Source organism: Monodelphis domestica, chromosome 1, assembly GCF_027887165.1.
Source record: "Monodelphis domestica isolate mMonDom1 chromosome 1, mMonDom1.pri, whole genome shotgun sequence".
In the NCBI taxonomy this organism is placed as follows: domain Eukaryota; kingdom Metazoa; phylum Chordata; class Mammalia; order Didelphimorphia; family Didelphidae; genus Monodelphis; species Monodelphis domestica.
The window spans coordinates 144,478,526-144,497,592 of NC_077227.1; the positions used below are offsets into that span (position 1 = coordinate 144,478,526).

Here is a 19,067-nt window from a genome sequence, read left to right on the forward strand (position 1 = left end):
TGTCAATATGTAAAAAAATTTGTTTAGAACATACTTGATGTGGAAGGGATTTGGAATCCTTTTACTACCCAGTGTTGTGGCAGGGATTTAGGACTACGGAGTAAAATGGGAGCCAGCATATATGACAGATGCTGACTGCCAACACTATCTCACAAGCTAAAGACTTACTGTTCAAAGATTTTTCCAAGTTTGAGGTTGACTAAAAAAGTAAGCTTGGTTAACCCTAAGTATGACTACACTGTCATGTCAGTATTAGGCCAATGCTGAGAATGCAGTAATTTTTAAAAATGAAACTTAGGGAGGCAGGTTGAGCCAAATGGTCAGCTCCCTAAATTTTTGCCTCCTACATTTCATTGGTTAAGGAACTTCCAGATGAAGAAATTCTGTCTACCAATGTAGGCCAACATTATTCTGCAACTTTACAAAGTTATAGAGTTGCCTAGATCACTGAGAGGTTAAGTGATTTGCCCCAATTATTTAGCAGGTATGTAGTTGAGGTAGGACTTGAACTCAGGTTTTCCTGGTTCCAAGGCAATTTTTTTCATCCCTTGGCTCTAATGACAGGATGGGCACTATAAATAAAATGGGTTTAAAACTGAGTTGGTCTCATTTAAGAAACTGCACAATAATCCACAATCATATCTGTCCATCTTTTTTTAAAGTATGAATATTCCCTCAGGGCTGTCTTATAGCTGTGAATCACTGAATATCCCAATTCTAGAAAAATAAAAATTTTAGATAAGCCAACAGACAAGCGAGTAGCAGATTTAAATAAGCTGAGCAATATTACTTAGGTGCAAAAAGTCATCAGAGGAAGGATATATAAAAGCAGAAGAGACAATGTGTTAAACACCAGCTTTGTGACTTTTCAAACCTTAATTCCCCTTTATGTGTTGTCTTCTCCATTAGAATGTAAGCTTCATGACATGAGGGATCATCCGGCTTTTGTATTTGTATTCCAAATGCTTGGCAAGTAATAAATGCTTAATAAGTGTTCTTCATCCATTCATTCAGGAAGAATTTGGTATAACATATAGATAGCCCTAGTAACCCACTGGCCAGGGCAAGGTCTCTAGTGAACCAGCACATTCACTACGGATGATTTATAGAAAAATACATCAAAATGAGTGGATTTGAATGAGCTATGACCTATTCTAGTATAAGTGATATATACCTATCAATGAAATCACATATCCATGGAAATTCTAAAGTATAATTTACCTATGCCTTTCAATAATTTGAAATTATAATTTGATTATTGCTATTTTAAAGACAGTAATTTCTCTATTCCTTCACATGTATGCTTTATAATTGACTGAGATGCACTATTACACAAGCATATAGAAGAGATCCCCACAATTTTGCTCAAAATACTCTGGCTTTGGTTCTAAACACAAAACAGAAGAGAAGCTTAGAAAAAACCAAAGGGCCACATTTTAAAAATTCCTACATTTGTTGGATCTGTTGAAACAGAGATAAGTAAGTAGATGAGGAAATTTATAAAAAAGATCATACTTCTAAAGCTGAAAAGACTTCAGAAGCCCATGGTTTGACCCCCCTCATTTTATAAATGTCAGAAAGCAGAATGTGAACCTAAGCCTTCTGACTCCATTTTCTTTCCATTGTATCACCTCTAATGAAATAAAAAGATGCTGAGAAAGGCTTGTTGCATTTTTAATATTTACAGTATTTTACAAAGCTCTTTGCATAAAAATGAATACATAGAAAAAAACACCAACAACTATCTATCATCAGTAATCCTCACTGGTGAGCTCACCATTTATAAGGAAGACATCATTCTGCGCAGCCTGTCACAGAGACTCATCTATAGTCAGGAACATTCAAATGATTAAAATATCATGATGAGGCCTTTCTATAAAGATTATGAATTACCATCTGGAAGACTTTAAATTCCAGCTGTGATCAGCCAACAAGAAATGATTTAAAATAATTTTTAAAATATGTTAAACTAAAATAATGCCATGTATGACACTCCCTAAATCATATTCTATTGGCATTATTTATAATTTTTATTGCCTCCAATCTTTAAATGAATCTACATTTATAATAACTGAACTAAACACCATTTCCCTTTAAGTAGTCACTGTGAAAAGCATACGCTAGGCAGCTGAATAGTAGGCTAAATTTATCTTGCTAATGTCAAGAGACACAAGCAAGATTCTTAACCTCATCCACCAGATGAGGGTCCTCTACGTCCTGGTCTCCATGAACAGGTTCCACTTCCTTCTCCAGTCAAAGGGTTATAACCTAGAATGACAAAGAAAATTATCGTTCTAGTTATATAGCAAACATAATTTAGAATTATACACATACACAAAATTAAGTGGTGAAAAGATTTTGCTTACCAACTTATTCATAACTAAGGAGAATCTTTTTTGGTAGATGAGTGACCAAAGTGAATAGTAAACAAACTTTGAAGTAACAGCTTTATCAACTAAGACTGACCCCTTTACACCATTATAGAATTATATAATTTCAGAGTTAAAAGGGGCCTCAGTAGTCATTTGGTCTAATTCATGCCTGAAAAACATCCCAAGTAATTATCTAGTGACCTCCAGTGAGAAGAAAGTCACTATCCTTCAAAAGCAGCCTACCGGCAGCTGGGTAGCTCAGTGGATTGAGAGCCAGGCCTAGAGATGGGAGGTCCTAGGTTCAAATGTGACCTCAGACACTTCCCAGCTGTGTGACCCTGGGCAAGTCACTTGACCCCCATTGCCTAGCCCTTACCACTCTTCTGCCTTGGAACCAATACACATTATTGACTCCAAGATGGAAGGTGAGGGTTTTATTTAAAAAAAAAAAAAAGCAGCCTACCCTCCTTTGGCATAATTCTACTTGTAGTTTTGGCTTTTTAGGTCAAACCCTCTTCCACATGACAATTGTTCTTTTCTACAAGGTAAACCTATGACCCTTCAATCAATTCTCATATAACATGATCTTTACCATCAACTTCCTCCAAGAAATCTCCAGTTTCAATGTCTTTTCTAAAATGTTGCAGTCAGTATTGAACACAACACTTAGATGTGGTTTGATCAATGCTGAAGACACTGCAACTATCATTTCCTCATTCCAAAAAGCAAAGACTATTTTTAATATAGCCCAAGACTTTATTATTGTGGTCGCCATAATTACACTGTTAATTCATACAAAGTTTGCAATCCATAAATACTCCTAAATCTTATTCAGACAAGCTGATGTCTAACTATGTCTCTCCTATGTGAAACTGAGTTTTTGAACCCAAGTATAAAACTTTGTATTGATTCCACTTAAATTTTATCATATTACATTTGGCTTAGTTGTAAGCTGTTGCAGTCTTTTGGAATCCTGATTTTTTTTCTAGCACCCTAGATCACTTGCTTCATTTTAGCTTTGTGGCATCTATAAAATGATGTGTGCTATCTATAACCAGTCATTAAAAAAATGTTTGGTAGCACAGAGCTAACCATAGATCTGTAGAGCCACCTGGAGATCTCATTACAGGATGATTTTAAACCATTAAAAACTGTTTTTTCAACCAGGGCATTCCACCAGGTGGGATATTATAAATAATATCATTTAGTGATATTATTTAGCATAAATCTCCTTCATCTTTTCCCAATACAATGAAAGATTCAAAAGCATGGCTAAAATCTAAATATACCTATTCATCTAGTAATACTGTTAACTATCTGCTTAATAATACATTCGAAAATTTTAGAAGGAACATAACCCCTGCTCACTAGCATATATATATATATATATATATAAGCCTAGAGTCAGTTTGGTTCTAGACTTTGAAAAATGGGACAATATCTACATTTCTTTAGTTCTGAAATTTACTATTTTCCCCAGTCTTTTAATAATCAGTGACAGTGGCTTAATAATTATATCAATCAATTTATTCAGTAGTCTTTGCTACAGTTTGTGCCAGGTGACTTGAACTCATCACAAAGACAATTTGGTGCTCTAACTAATTATCTTGTGTTAGCCACATTTCTTATTTTCAGTCTGAAGAGATAATTCTCTTTGGTAGAGAATACAAGCAAAGTAAAAACATAGGAGTTCTGCCTCATTTCTGTGGTCAATTATCACTATCTCACCTACCCCTTACAGTAAATCTACCCCTTTTCTGTTCTGTAGCTTAAAAAAATTTTTTTTGCTATTCTTAGCTTTTCTAATTTACTGAGGACTTCTGATATATGATTGTATTGAACTTTTGTATTCAAACCTCTTACCTGTTCTTTCTTCCATCTTTTGTTCTCATCATTCTACCTCAGCAATTAGTTCCTCCCTACTGATTAAGAATGAAATCCAAAACAGATGTTCCCCCTCTTGTAATTAGAATAGTATGGCACAAAGAGCAATGGGATTTGAGCTGAAACACCCGAGTTCAAATCTTGTTTCTATTATTTACTATTTATGTGATCTTGAGGGCAATTTTCCTAATCTGTAAAATGAGGGAGGAGTTAGACTTGATTTATAAAATCATGAATGAAGAATTTACTATACTAAAGCAATTCAAGAAATAATTATTGCTTTGGGGAGAGAGAACATTTCAGGAGATACTTAGATAATTGAGATCCCTATAACTTTTTAGATATGTGTCCATACCAAGCTTATCATTTATTTCCTTACAACTTGACTACTTTTTTTCTTTCCAAGTGGCTATTAGTATACTCTGATGAGTGTCACTTCTGTTTCTGCCTCTAGTGAACCATACCCAAATGTGCTCTACCATGCATCCTTCTTTTTCCATTTCCTGAATTTCCTAATTCAAATATATTGCCTGAATATTCAATACAACCTCTCCCCTATGTTTTAGCTAATAAGTACTTCTGAATTTGGTATATCTTTCCTCAGTGATATCTCAATAACAGATCTCATTAAGTGTCTGTAAAATCTTTATGAGATCAATTTTGCCTCCTTGTGTTCCAATCTCTAATTTGTCTTGTTACTTCTTTGTATTTTTGTATCTATTTGTATCAGAAGCCACTAGGTTTATTACAGGCTCTTTTCTCAGATTCTGTCCTCTGAGAAATTGGGTATTTCAAATGCAATTTTTTTTTCCTACAGGTGATTCCTACACTCTCATATTTAACTTTTTATACGCATAAGCAGATTTCTTTCTCCTTTTTTCACTTTAAAGTTCTTGTTAGATTTGTTAAGACTCCAGGCAAATTAGCAGCACTTCTAAGATGCATTCCACTCCTGGACAGAATCTTGTCATTACTGTTATAAGCTTCATAATTAGCTGTTCACTTCTGAACTCTGTTTTTTTCCTCTGAACCACTTGCTCTCAATGGGCATAGGGATGAAAACCACTTGTGTCTTAAGACTTCAGTTCCTTGCCCAAGACTTAATAATCTTTGGCACTACTTTCTGGTTTCCTTCTGGTAAACTTATTTATGTCTACATGAATCACTATAAGTCATCCAATTTGATGAGTGGGAGCAGACTAATATAGTAGCAAAAGCACTGGATTTAGAATCAGAACACCTGGGCTCAAATGTACATTTTATTAGGTGACCTTCAAAAAGTCATCTCATCACTCTGAACCTCAGTTTCCTTATCTGGACAATAAGAAAGTGAAACTAGATGGCCTCCAAGTCTCCTTCCAGCTCTAAATCTATGATCCTGAGTCTTGAGAGGGTCTTTGTCTTGTCTTAGGATAAACGTTCCAGAAAGATAAGAGCCTTCCCTACTATTATTAGAAGAATATATAGCTGCCTTAGTTTCCTTTCAGCACAAAGTCACCAATCACCACTACATTTAAGTACCTTCTCTACTCCTGAATGAATTCTCTAATCTGACAACATATGCACAACCACTTTATCATTCTTTGGAAGACAAGTAGTACTTTCTTCCTCAGAGAGTACAACTTTAGTTCCTTCCACTCTACAAAATCTCAAATTTGTTTCGTAGTTTCTTCACATTTTCCTACCCATTAACACCTGACAGAGATAAGAATTTTCTTCTGGTTCTTCAGATTCTTTCCCCCCTTATTTAGGTTAATTAATTTAGGTTATTTTAGAAAGTTCATCAGACTGGTACATAGTTTCTTGTCCTTCTCCACCTCTAACACATGATCTAAAATAATCTTTGAATACAAACATTACAAATTATATCTAAAATTTTCCCCTTTTCTCCTAGGGCTCATATTTTCTACAATAACACACTAGATTTCTGTAATTACTATAACAGAAATTTTATAATTACAAAAACTACATTTCCCACAAAATGCACTCATCTCTCACATGGTCCTTTGGGAGAAACAAAAGAAATAAAAGTCTAGATCTCCATCTTCAAGAAACTGTTCGACTTTAATACACAAAATGGAGAACATAAAATGAAATATGATTTAGTGTCAAAATGGGCAAAAAAAAGAAAAGTGACAGTAGAAACATATAATAAATTTAGGAGTTTAAAATTTTATAAAATGACATTTTTACAATGTACAAAGGCCACTGGCCCTACCTATGAGACGTTGGGCAAGTCACTATTTCTCTGACCCTGAGTTTCCTCATTTGTAAAATAAGATCCTTTGTAGCTCTGGATCTACAATTCTACTGGTTAATCCTGCCCACCTCCCACCCCCAATTATTTGAGGTTTTCAGACTGCTTACTATGGTTGGCCACAAAAAGAGGCAAATCCAAAGACTCTGGCCTCACTTCTTGACTTTCAACTCATGAGTTTCAGAATCTGAAAGCTGCAGTTGTCTAGTCTTTTAGTGTGACATAGAATGACTGTTCTTTCAGACAGCCCTAAAGTAATATAATAATTTAAAGCATAAAACAATCTGTTTGTTTTATCAAATTTATCAAAGAACTATGTAACAGAACAATTTAATTGGTACTTACCACTTCCCCGCAAAGACTTTCTGTCAGGTTTAGGCTTTGGAATATTTGAAGAAGTGGAAGGACCAGGTTCAGGTTCTTGCTGTCAGTATATAAAACAAATATACTTTTTAGTAGTAATTTTCAAATTGTGTTTTAAAAGTAATTTACTTAATACATAAACATATAAGATAAAGTTTGTCATCACCTGTGGCCACTTTTTAGCCTTTCCTTTATAGCTTTTTCCTTCTTGCATGCTTTCCCACATCTCTATCTTCTGTTTTCTTTTCTCCTCTTCAAGCTAAATACAGCAAAACAGCAATTAAATACAGCAATAATTAAACTTATACATGTATTGTGCATGTATACACACATAGTTCTCTGAACAATACTATAAAAATACTTAACAAGTCTTTTAAATTTTAAACCTTCTTCATAAAAAAATTACTTCATTTGCATATTCTTCCATTTTTATAACTGAAGTCGGCTAAATGTCTAACTTAATTAGAACTAGAACCAAAACATTTACTTTTGCACACAACTCCTATACATACAAGTGTATGTATACCACAAAAGCTTTAGTCAAGGAAGCTGAGCTATACTTTCAGATAAAAAAACAAGAGAGCAAAATGTCTTATAGATTAAGAGAAAGAAAAGAACTAAACTGTGAGACCTTAGCCAAGTCATTCTCCCCCCTTCCCCCATTGGGCATGACTTATAAAATAATGATTCGGGATAGTGGTCTCTGTGGCCCCTTCTGGCTCTGGACTTATGATCCCCTGAGCAAAGGATAGTTATGAGGGCTAGGCTAGGACAATTCTTCTACCATTCAGTTTTAAAGGTGAGCAATGTGAGACTCCAGAGAGGGCACACAAATGGTTAAGTAGCAGAAACAGGATGTGAATCCACATCCTCTGACTCCAAATCCAGGGATCTTTCCCACTGTACCATATTAAGTTTCTGGAACTTTTGAAGCATGGTTTTGATTGAAATCACTTGTTTGAGAAACATGAAGTATTTGATAAAATCATTTAGGATTCACTCATTTTAGAAAAGACATATTAAACATTTTAAAATAATGATTAATATCAAGCTACATGAAAAAATAGTTAATGGTCTGGCTACTTATCTAAGCTAAATGAGATACCTGATTTCATTGAAAAGTGGAACTTTATAATTCAACAAGTTAATAATCCTGGATATTTTTGATTTACTAAACCAAAACAAAAATTCACTCAGGCTGTGAGTATTTTAATTGAGTAACTCATATAAGCTTGGTCTTTTTTACTCAAAAAAAGAATATTTTTATATTTATCTTTGTATAATACTTTTAAATCAAGTAATTTCTCTATACACAAATCTACAGATTAGAAGTCATACAAATATCCCTTTAATGCTAACCATATAACCTAGGCTGATTAGACACTTATTCTAACCTGGTTAGGTAGAGGAGTTTTCTCTAACCTTTCTAAAGATAACCTTTATACAAGAATACTATAAAAAAACTGGATACCAGTATAGTCCATAGTTCATTGTGAAATATTTGTAAAATTCATCTCACAAATGATCAACAAAAAGTATCATTGAGAAGTAAATTTAAAAAGTCTGAATCTGAACCCAAATGTAACTTCAAATATAACTGACTTCAAATATAATTCTTTCCACTCTATCATACTGCCTCCTGTAATCTCAAGATACTATTCCTAAATTCTGTCCTTATGGAGCTAAGCAAAATAAATCTATAGTCTCTTCCACATGAAGACAGATCCTTAAACTTTTAGGCCCCCTCTAAATTTTTCCATTCTTTCAGTATCCTCGGTTCCTTTAACCATTTGTAATTAACCAAGATTTCAAATCCCTTTAAGATTTCAGATATCCTTATTGGTATACCCATGTCACTTTTTCTTTGAAATGAAGTACCAGAGTGTGACCAATATTTCAGACATGGTCTGAGGAGTATACCATGGAACATACTGCCTCCCTCATTTTTGACACTATTTCTTTTATTGCGACAAGGATCATATTAACCATTGTGGCTGCTATACCATACTCTTGACTTCTTGAGATAGCTACATACTAACAGCCCTTTTTTATAAACTGCTTTCAAGTAAATACTAGTAGCTAATTTTAAAAAAAATCTGTGTGTCAGACTTTATAATTATCCCTACCAAATTTGTCTCATATTTTATAAAATGGCATGAAATTAATATTGAATGTCAACAAAATTAAAACTAGTATTTACATTTAATTTTAAGTCTGTAGTTTCTCAGTCTTTCACTGACTCCTTCAGAAATGCCTTTTCTTCTATTTCTATTTACTTTTTGAACTGTATCATAAATTTTCTTCTATATTTATATTCCTTACATTTGTAGGTCAAAATTTATTTGATCATTACCCTACTCATAGACATCTGATTATTTCATATGTACACTGTGTATAAATACACATACATACACAATTGGAATGATGCCATGAAAAAGATTTGAAGTTAGTTTTTTGTTATTTTATTATATTCCCAACAATGGAATTACTTGGACAAAAGGCATGTTTGTTTTTGTAGCTTTTTTACTGCTAGACTATCTTCTAAAAGGATTCTACAAGTTTGCAATTCTACCAGCCCAGAATTAACCTGTTTCTTCAAAAACTTGCTATTAATAATTTTTATCATTTTGATGTCCGTGTAGGGAGATATTCAAGTTATTTTAATCATCTCTGACTTACTGGGCTAAGCATTTTCAAATGAATAAAAATATTTTTGAAAATGCTTTCATATCTGCTTGAATTTTTAATATGATGGTTCCTTAGATATTTTGTCAAGTTTTTCTGTCTAGCATATTTCCCCATTCTGTTCTTTTTGTGTTGAACAGAAATCTTAATGTCCACCTTGTCCTTAATAAATGGATTTGTTAAATAGGAAAAATTATCTTCGCACAATTAAGATAAATGTATTATTTGATTTTCTTCCATATTTTAAAGTTTTAAAGACATTTGTTAGATAATTAATTCTTCCTGAGTTTTCTTTTATAAAAAAGTCCTATATTTTTCTTATTCTAGTTTCCCCCTTTTAATAGTTTTAAAGATGAGAGTAATTTATTTCGTTACTTTCCTTGGTATTTGTATTTATTTTTCTTAATTTAGGAATGTTTAATACTTCTCTTTTATGGAACTTTTAAAATTCATTAGATTTATGTTTGCAGGGCATGTCATTTTGGGTTACCTCTTGAATTCCTATGCTTTTATTTTTATTCCTTCCTTCTGTTTCTCATAGGTATAGAACAAGCTTTTGTTATTCAATTTTTCTTTCCTTACATTTTAAGGCCTTTCTCCTGTTGCTCATAGAAGTTGTCATTGAATTGCTAAAATTTAGTCACTACACATCTTGGGAGTTTGCAGCATAAGAGTTTAAAAAATTTTTCCTGAAGGTTGATCTGTGAATTCTTTTTCTTGGCACTTTGTTTTCAAGTTTTTGGCAGTTTTCTTGTATTATAGCATTCGACTTTGAATTGTCCTGTGCTTCTGAGAGACTTTTAATCCTTAAGTTGTCTCTGTCCTGTCTTTGACATCAGTGTCTGAATTTTTATTTTCAATGATTTTTATTAAATGTTGATTTGTCTTCAAATGACTTAAAATGATATTCTAAGCTCAGTGGACAGAATGCCAGGCCAGGAGGTGAGAGAACTTGGGTTCAATTTTGCCCTCAGACACCTTTTATCTGTGTGACTCTGAGCAAGTCACTTAGCCCCAGTTGCTTAGCCCTTACCAATCTTTTGCCTTAGAACTGATACTTATATTGATTCTAAGACAAAAGGTAAGGGTTTAAAAAAATAAAATGATACTCAATATGTCAGATATGAGTGGCTATTTTATACATTTATGCCAGAGCAAAATTTCCCATTCTATTAAACAAGTTAATATTCAGATACTGGAATGGAAAACTCAGACAAATAGAAACCAAAAAGGGTGATCAAAGCCCATTTTGTTCTGAACTTGTCAGATCTAAATAACACAATAATAGCTAACATTTCTATAGGATCTACTATGTGTTAGCTACAGTGCTAAGAGTTTTATAAAAATTATCTCATTTGACTCTCACAATGACTCTAGGAGGTAGGTGTTATTATTATAATCCTCATTTTAGGAATTAGAATTAGAAATTCCTCAGCTGAGGAAACTTAAGGCAATTAAAGGTTAAGTGAATGATGCCAGATTTAAATTGACCTTTTCCCTTTCCCATGGCCTACTCAAAGGTTCATATAACTTAGGGCAAAAGGGACCTACAGTTCATCTAAATCAAACCTAATTTTATATATGAGAAAAGTTGATGGATAGGAAGTTCATTTATTTTCCCTAGGGCCATACAAAGATATCAAGATAACTTTGAATCCTATTCCTTTCCACTAAATCAATCTCTAGCCTCTTAATGGGGGAAGTGGAATGCACCTCAAACATCACATGGGAAAGAGGGGAACTTCAAGTCCATATCTTCTATTTCTATTTTACTTATAGATATGTATGTAACATGCCAGTCCTGTCTACTTTCTGTTCTGCCTGCTTCCTGTGCCCTTTGGAATCTCCCATTTTACACAAACTTTCCTACTTCAAACATTCCAGTACCTCTTTGCATTAACAGAAGCTTGGTTTTTTCCCAGTGACTACAGTTTTTACAATAGTCTCCATTAGAGAAGACTTCTTTAGTCCTAGTGGCCCTAGATGAGGTATATATAACAAAAGGACCTGACCCCATCAACAACTTCCTTCTAGACCACTGTTCTGACACCATCTTCCATGTGAAAAGAAAAACACACTTGTATACTACTGGTGACATAATGAATTGTTTCAGCCATTTTGGAAAGCAATCTGAAACTATGTGCCAAAAGTTACTAAACTGTGCCTACCTTTTGACTCAGGGATACCACTGCTAGACCTATAAACCAAAGATATGGAAGAAAAAGGGTAAAGACCTCCATATGCCTAAAAATATTTATTGCCCCTCTTTCTGATGTAGCAAAAAAAGGGGGGGGGATGAGAAGGTGTCTTTTAACTTGGCAATGGTTGAATAAATTATATGAATGCAATGGGATATTATTATGCCTTAAAGAAACAATGAAAAAGATGCTTTCAGAGCAGTGGTTCTCAACCTTTCTAATGCCGCGACCCTGCAAAACAGTTCCTCATGTTGCAGTGACTCCAAACCAAAAAATTATTTTGGTGGCTACTTCAAAACTGTAATTTTGCTACAGTTATGATTCAGAATGTAAATACCTGATATGCATTATGTATTCTCATTGCTACAAATTGAGAGGTTGAGAACCATTGTTTCAGAGAAATCTGGAAGAATTTATATAAATATAGGATAAAGTGTGCACAACCAGTGGAAAAGTAGTGCCAAATATTATTTTAAAAATTGTAAACGTCAAAAGATTTAATAACTACAGTCAGGTGCTGCCAGTTCTCTAACAGAGAGGTGATGAACCCAAGGTATAGAAACAGATTTTTGGACATGGCAAGGCTATGCATATTACTTAACTCTGCTTATTTGTGTTTTCCTTATTTTTTAATGAGGGGAAAGAAGCAAAAAAAAATAATAAAAGAATTTCATTGGGGGAAGTTAGGTAGCATAGTGAAGAGATGACCAGGCTTGGAGTTAGGACCTGAGCTCAAATCTGGCCTTAGACATTTCATGGCTATGTGACTTAACACCATTACCTAGCCCTTGTTTCTGTCTTAAGCAATATTATTAGTAAGATAGAAAGTAAGGGTTTAAAAAAAAAGTTTCATTGAAGCAGTTCAGAAAATGAACAGAAGGATACAGAAGTTTAGAGGAAAACAAAGACAAGGACAGTTTTAAAAATAAGATACTTTAAAAAATCTAGCAAGCTGTAGGTAACAGACTCTTGATTTCACATATAAACCTCTTGCTTTTCTACTTTTTATTTAAGGAAATTCTCTCTCATTTGTTAAATTCAGAATTCAAAAAATGTCAAAAATATGTCCCTCCTTAAAAATTCATTGACTTCTTCCATTCCCTTTGTTTTCCATCTATAAATATACAGGTTACTGTACTGACCTATTCTCTCCACCTAGCCTACTTCAATTACTTCAACAACTGATTTATAATTTCTTTCAAGTTACATTGCTGATTCTTCAAACCCCCTGATCTCACAGTTCTTCAACTGATAGCCACATATAAGCAAGGCCTTAGCTCACTTTGCCAATCTTTCCTTCAATATTCTGAAGATTGTATTGACCACAATGTCACATCTTTCCACCTTTCCTAATCCTTTACATGTCTTGACTTCTATTTCCTGGACCATTCCCTGTCTTCCTTAATTATCTTCTCCATTTAGGTTTTACTGTTATCTTATTTACTGATATAGGGGTCAGCCATTTTAATAATTTATTGACCATCACCCTAGCTACTCTTCCCTTTGGCTTCCTGCCATTCCCAACTTATTTATTCCCATATTCCTAGGCTACTAAGCACTGATGGGGGGAGAATCTTGAAACTGGGTTGATTTTAGTCCATAAAAATGTTATAATGCCTCAACTGGGTCTTCACTGTTGTTCAAGATGACTTTTTGAACTGTGATAATCTTTCATTTGCCTTCTTAATTTATGTTCCAAAACATTTCTCATCTCAAATACCAAAATTCTCACCCATCTTTCACATACCTAGTAGATGATTTTACCTTCTAACTTTACTGATATCAAAGCTATAAACTCCCTTAATACTTCAAAATTTGAGTTTCTTACCTTCAAACCTATCTTACAAGAAATAATCTTATTCTTTACTAAGGCTAAGCTTTCAATATTTAATCCTATCCCTTTTTGCATAAGACCTTGTTCTATCAATTGTTTTTCCATCTTAACTACAAAATGTTAAAATGGCTTGGGTTTCCCGATTTTTCTTTTCCACCAAAAATTATTCATTTCCCTGCATAAAGCTGTCATTTTTTTCACTAACTCTCAAAAGAGTAATTTATACCATATTTCAAACTACTTAGAAAACAGCTTTTCTTGGATCTGAGGGGTAGGCTTTTCTTGGATCTGAGGGGTAGGAAGAAAGGGATTCAAATAGAACTTACCTACCTTTCCCTCTGCCTCAACATTTTCTCCTTGCTTCTCCATTCCTGTGGCTGAGTGGTAAAACCTAAATTCCTTCAATAAAGGGACAATTTTTTGTTTGTCTTTTGTATCCTAATATCCAGCACAGAAGCTACTTAATAAATCTAGACTGATATAACAACCTAATTTTCACATTTCCAGGCTCTTATATATATGTATATATATATATAATATATATGTTTTGTATATAGAACTAGTGTTAAATGGTTATTCAACTGTTGAGGTTTCAGTTCACACCCAGAAAATTAGCAAAGATGATAAAAGAAAGAAAGTCAATGTTGGAGGGACTGTGACATGTTAGGCACATTAACACACTATTGGGATTATTTGAAGACAGGGACTAAAATGCCCAAACCATTTAATCCAGAGATTCTACTACTAAGCACAAGAAAAGGCCCCCAATACATCAAATTATCTTTAGTAGCACTATCTGCAGCAAAGAACTTGAAATAAAGCAAATGTCCATTGCCTGAGGAATAGCCAAATAAACAGTGATACCTGTGTGTAATGAAATATTACCATGTTGTTAAAAACAATGAATACAATGAACACAAAGAAGCATAGGAAGATCTACATGAACTAGATGCAAAATTCAGCAAGCAGAGCCAGGAAAACCACCTACACAATGATTACAATGATGTAAATGCTAAGAATATAGAGGTGAGGGATCCCTTTGTGGAATAGCATATAATGTCAGACTCTTTCAAAATGTTAATTTTGCTGAACTTTCTTTTCTTCTTATAAAAGATGCTCTCTGGAAAGGGGTGGAACAAGGGATATGGTTGCAAATGTAGATGAGTTAAAAAACATATTACTAATAATTTATTTTTTTTTAATGGTTGTGCAATGATACTTCTCCACAAAGTAGTTTTTGATCTCTGTATTCATGAGGCAAGTAAAAATTAATTAGTTTTCAGATGACACTTTAAAGTGTACATAGACTGTTACATGGAGATTCTCATGGTAACAGTATTTGATATATAATGGAAACATTCTTTGCTGCTAAATTAAATTACTATATGAAGAATGGGCAATAGAATTTGAATTAGGCAAGACAAGCTATAATTAGGAAAGTAGCACTCAATTTCAAATCAATTAACAAGCTACATTACTGAAAATAGTCCCTGCTCTAAAGGAATTTACTTATATATGACAATGTCAATGTGTACAAAGTTTACATTCTTGAGATGGCACACAAATAGTTTGGTAATAAAAAGAGAATAAAATGTACAACAAATTATGTGGTATGCAAAATGGAAACTTTCTACTCAGAGCTCAAAACTAATTGATTCTGAACATCTAACATGAATAATTATTTGTTCTAGATGGAGCTATGGGATGAAAGGAAAAATGATATGAAAACATTCCAGATTGGAACTAAAAATTAAAACATGAAAAACTACTCTCCCCACATGACTCTCAATAAAAAACATATAAATATGAAATAAAAGAGGTTTTCTATGTCTCAACCTTTCATACCTGCTTTAATTTTTCTTTATACTTTTCAGCTTGTGTATTTAATTCTTCTTGCATTCTCAAACGCGAAGCTGCTAAAGCTTCCTGTTGTTTAACTACAGTATCAGGTTCTAGAAAATCAAGAGAGGAAAAGAATCACAAAACATTATCTTGAATAATCAGAAAATATAAAAGTCCAAAAAACCTCCCACTCCCCATTCATATGTTTATTACATATAGCTCTACTTTGTAGTTTGTTTTATGAATACTTATATCTTGGGAGACGTTTTATTGTTAAAATTTAGCAACTCACTGGTGAAGTAGGGTGGTTCAGTGGAGAAAGCTCTTGATTTGGGAGGGTAGAAGATTCAGAGTTGGAATCCTAATTCTACATTAATATTTATTTAATTCTACTTACTACCTGTAGTGACCTTGGGCAAGTCACGTTTCGAGCCTTAGTTTTTCCATCTGTAACATGAGGGGTATGAAGATATAGATTTTGAACAGGTAGAAAGAATACAAACTGGTTTCTGAGGGGGACAGAAGTATAGATCAGGAAAACCTTTCTAGATTTGTCAACTCAGCAAAATTGAAGTATTCTAAGTGGTAGGGGTGAGGAAGGCATGAGTTTTAGAACTGTTAGAAACTGGAAACAGGAGGCACATAAGGATATTGCTTTAGTGCAGAGTTCACTACTGTTTTCGTGTAATGGTCCTTTTTAGTACTCTGTTAAAGGGTATGGACACATTTCCAAAATAATTTTTTTAAAAATTCATAATCAAAATAAAACAAAAGATATCAATAACATTTATTTTAAAAAATAAAATTTTAATCCATTATTTTTTGGGAAACAGTCAAAATTTACTTGGAGCTAAGTTAAGTGAATAAGACTTTTTAGTATTAGCTTTGGTTGGGAAAAAAAAGGCTATATCTTTAAAGTAGCCAAACTGATCCTAAAGGGCTCACAAATTGGCAAATAAGAATTATATCCTAGTACTGGTTATATACTGAATGTCAGGTTACAAAAGAAAAAAAAAACTAGTAAATCTGGATACAATTTATTTTGGGAATTGGATATGTTAATTTAATTTTTATAAGCAGGACAATTTGACAAGTGGTAGTTTATCAACTACATCAGTTAGTTAACTACTTGGGTTTTTCAGCCAAAATTATAATAGTTCTAGGTTTAGAAGGTAGAGGTAAGGGTCTCCTAGTGGTAACCTAGACTTCAACTAACATCCAAATAGTCTTTCCTTCTTTTTGAAGCTTAAAGACACAGCAGATGATTAACAAAATGTCAATTGAATTGAATCTTTCCAGATACTTCTGGTGACTATGATATGATTTGAGCTTTGACAAATTAGGGACTGAATGCTTATGCCTTAAAGCACCAGATTGCCTCTCTTTTCTTGATTTCCCTTCCATTAAAAGCCAAGAAAATTTACACAGCTCCTAAATTTGGAAGCTGGCCTCCCGATCCAAAGAACAATATTTGTTTACAGGACATAGAACCATCATAACGTAATCACCCTTTTCAGAAGTTTCAGAAACTTCATTTTTAATCAAGTCCAGAAATTACTACTTAAAAAATGCTCAACTATAAAATGCTATATACTATATAAAACATACTACCCAGGAAATGCCATGTTATAATCCAAGATGAAGCAAAATGTAACAGTAGAAATGTATTTAAAGCAAATCCCAACTGTTCTTTTTAAAACTACCACAATCTTAATATTAATTGTCTAAGTGTAAAAAAATTAGGTGCCCAGGGCATCATTTCTATTTTCATAATTCTTATTTTTCTATTTACAGATCATTTATTTACAGATACAGACCTATACTGGATGCAACTGATGCTTCCAAGGCTCTCTGTCTCATGACTCTGAATTTACCAAAAAGCTTTTGAAAGATCACGTAGAGAATAATGAAGCTGAAAAGAAGATACCAGCCATAATTGGAAAGCAGCCAGCCCACTAAAAAAAAAAAGAAGAAGAAAGTTATTAGCCATACCCCAATTGGTCCCTCGGCCTTTTAAGCATCCAGCTGTCTTTTCTCCCAGAGCCAACATAAGGCCACATAAGCAAGCTCCAGGTTTAACAACTACTACTGACATGACTCATGCAAAATAGTTTTAAGTGCTGCCAAAAAGTTATGAGAAACAAGTCTCACATCAAATAGATAAATGGGGGAGGGGTGTGTGTGAGCCAGACACTCAATTATGTACTAAGCCCCTACTATGTGTCAGCCATGGGACAGAGTGCAGGGGAATACAAATAAGGGTAACTGCAGGCCCCAGACCTTCCAGGTGCCCAAGGATCAACAGGGTAAGACAGAAAGGGACTAATGTCTCACACTATAAACCACGTAAAAATTCGTGAATGACACAAAAAGTCGATTTCATTTCAGAAAGCCAGAGTCAGAGTGGCATCTCACTGTACCTGAAGATTCCCAAACTTTGAGACTTTTGACTGAGGTGAAGGGGAGTTAGAAGGGCGACCCGTGAATCGAGCACTACCCCAACCCCCGCCCCGCAAAGGGCCGCTCCGCTGGTGCTCACGCGGCGTCGGTTTTAGGTTCGCTTCCATGGCAGAGGCCCCTCAGCGGGAAGGGAAAGACACCCATTCTCTCCCCAAGTTTCGGCCCAGGCACTTCCTCCTCCTTTGCTGGAGCAAGACGCGTGTTTACACAGACTCAGATTCATCTTCTCACCACACAGGACTGCAGCGTCACCTCGAACTTGAACGCCTGGCGGAGGAGGCCGAAGTTTCGCGGAGAGCCTCAGTACATACCCCTGCCTCGAACCCCAGGTCGGGTGGGGTTGGGCACGTCTAAAGGGTGGTCCTAGCGAATACGACCCAGCTTGCCTGAAATCGTCCTGCCGCGGTAACTGCTGGAGGTATGGGAAGGCCGAAGTCCGGGGGTGGGGGTGTCGGGAAGGGTGTACACACTGCCGAGCCCACTAACGGTACCAGAGGTATCGGGGCGCGTACTCCCCAATCAGTCACACCGCCCCCCTCCCAAATCCTCCCAGCGTCGCCCCGCCCCGCCCCGCCCCGCCAAGACTACAACCCCCTCGCCCCTCTAGGTAGGACAGAGAATAGAAAGAGGAGCCTGGTTTGTTCGTTAGCTTTCCTCAGCTCACCAGTTTCCTGGAGAAAGCGGATTCCCTCCAACTCCAAGGCTGGCTTGGCAAGCAGCTGCTGCTGCTCCTCCTCATCCAGGTCCATCTTCCAGGCCGAAGCTGCTCTTTTTGAGGTCGGAGGATCCGGGATGCTGACCAGCTAATGCAAACACTTCATTCGCCGTGCCGAGGGGGAGACCTCCGCACCTTCGACCAATGCAAAGTCGAAGCGTCAGCCAGAAGTAACCAATCAAGGAGAAAGGGGGCGGGCGCTGACGGCTGGAGGAGGTGGAGAAGCGAAGAAGCGGGAGAAAGGGGAGCGGAGTGGAGTCGAGTCCGGAAGAAGACAACTTTTACCTCCTTGTGAGGAATCTGATCCAAAAAGCTTCTAGAACCTGGCAGTTAACCCACGCGTTTGATTAAAAAATGTATTGAACCTCAGTGCTATTTAGGTTTCAAAGCCCTTCACTTTGAGACTCCAGCTTACCTTTTCAGATGTAGCCTTATTAACCTTCCTAAATTCCAGCCA

The 19,067-nt window shown here is 35.2% G+C and overlaps 1 protein-coding gene and 1 long non-coding RNA gene across 5 annotated transcripts; one reads left to right on the plus strand and one right to left on the minus strand.

The window, feature by feature from the left end:
- Positions 1 to 1,658: 1,658 nt before the first annotated feature.
- SELENOS (selenoprotein S) lies at positions 1,659 to 18,689 on the minus strand. Of its 2 annotated transcripts, XM_056807542.1 has the most exons (7): positions 18,560 to 18,689; positions 17,253 to 17,390; positions 15,439 to 15,545; positions 13,924 to 13,992; positions 7,043 to 7,135; positions 6,859 to 6,937; positions 1,659 to 2,268 (listed from the first exon to the last, which is right to left on the minus strand). In XM_056807542.1, exons 1-7 carry the CDS (start codon positions 18,642 to 18,644, stop codon positions 2,189 to 2,191), a joined length of 651 nt encoding a protein of 216 aa, XP_056663520.1. In that variant the 5' UTR covers positions 18,645 to 18,689; the 3' UTR covers positions 1,659 to 2,188. The 2 variants fall into 2 exon arrangements, with proteins under 2 accessions (XP_056663520.1, XP_003340102.3); XM_003340054.4 differs by lacking the exon at positions 13,924 to 13,992.
- LOC130455849 (uncharacterized) lies at positions 18,060 to 18,979 on the plus strand. 3 transcript variants are annotated; one of them, XR_008914039.1, is made up of 2 exons: positions 18,060 to 18,198; positions 18,545 to 18,979. It is a non-coding gene; the product is annotated as an uncharacterized LOC130455849 (long non-coding RNA). The 3 variants fall into 3 exon arrangements; XR_008914032.1 differs by having other exon boundaries at positions 18,062 to 18,198; positions 18,639 to 18,979; XR_008914034.1 differs by having other exon boundaries at positions 18,064 to 18,198; positions 18,503 to 18,979.
- Positions 18,980 to 19,067: the final 88 nt, after the last annotated feature.

What these genes read in the sequence shown, in the direction of transcription:
- SELENOS (XM_056807542.1), bottom strand. Translation starts at nt 18,644, where the DNA reads ATGGACCTGGATGAGGAGGAGCAGCAGCAGCTGCTTGCCAAGCCAGCC. An exon ending in ATCAGTTGCATCCAGTATAG is followed by an intron (nt 15,546 to 17,252) that starts GTCTGTATCTGT and finishes TTGATTTTCTAG; the next exon opens with AACCTGATACTGTAGTTAAA. An exon ending in AAAGTCTTTGCGGGGAAGTG is followed by an intron (nt 2,269 to 6,858) that starts GTAAGTACCAAT and finishes TTGTCATTCTAG; the next exon opens with GTTATAACCCTTTGACTGGA.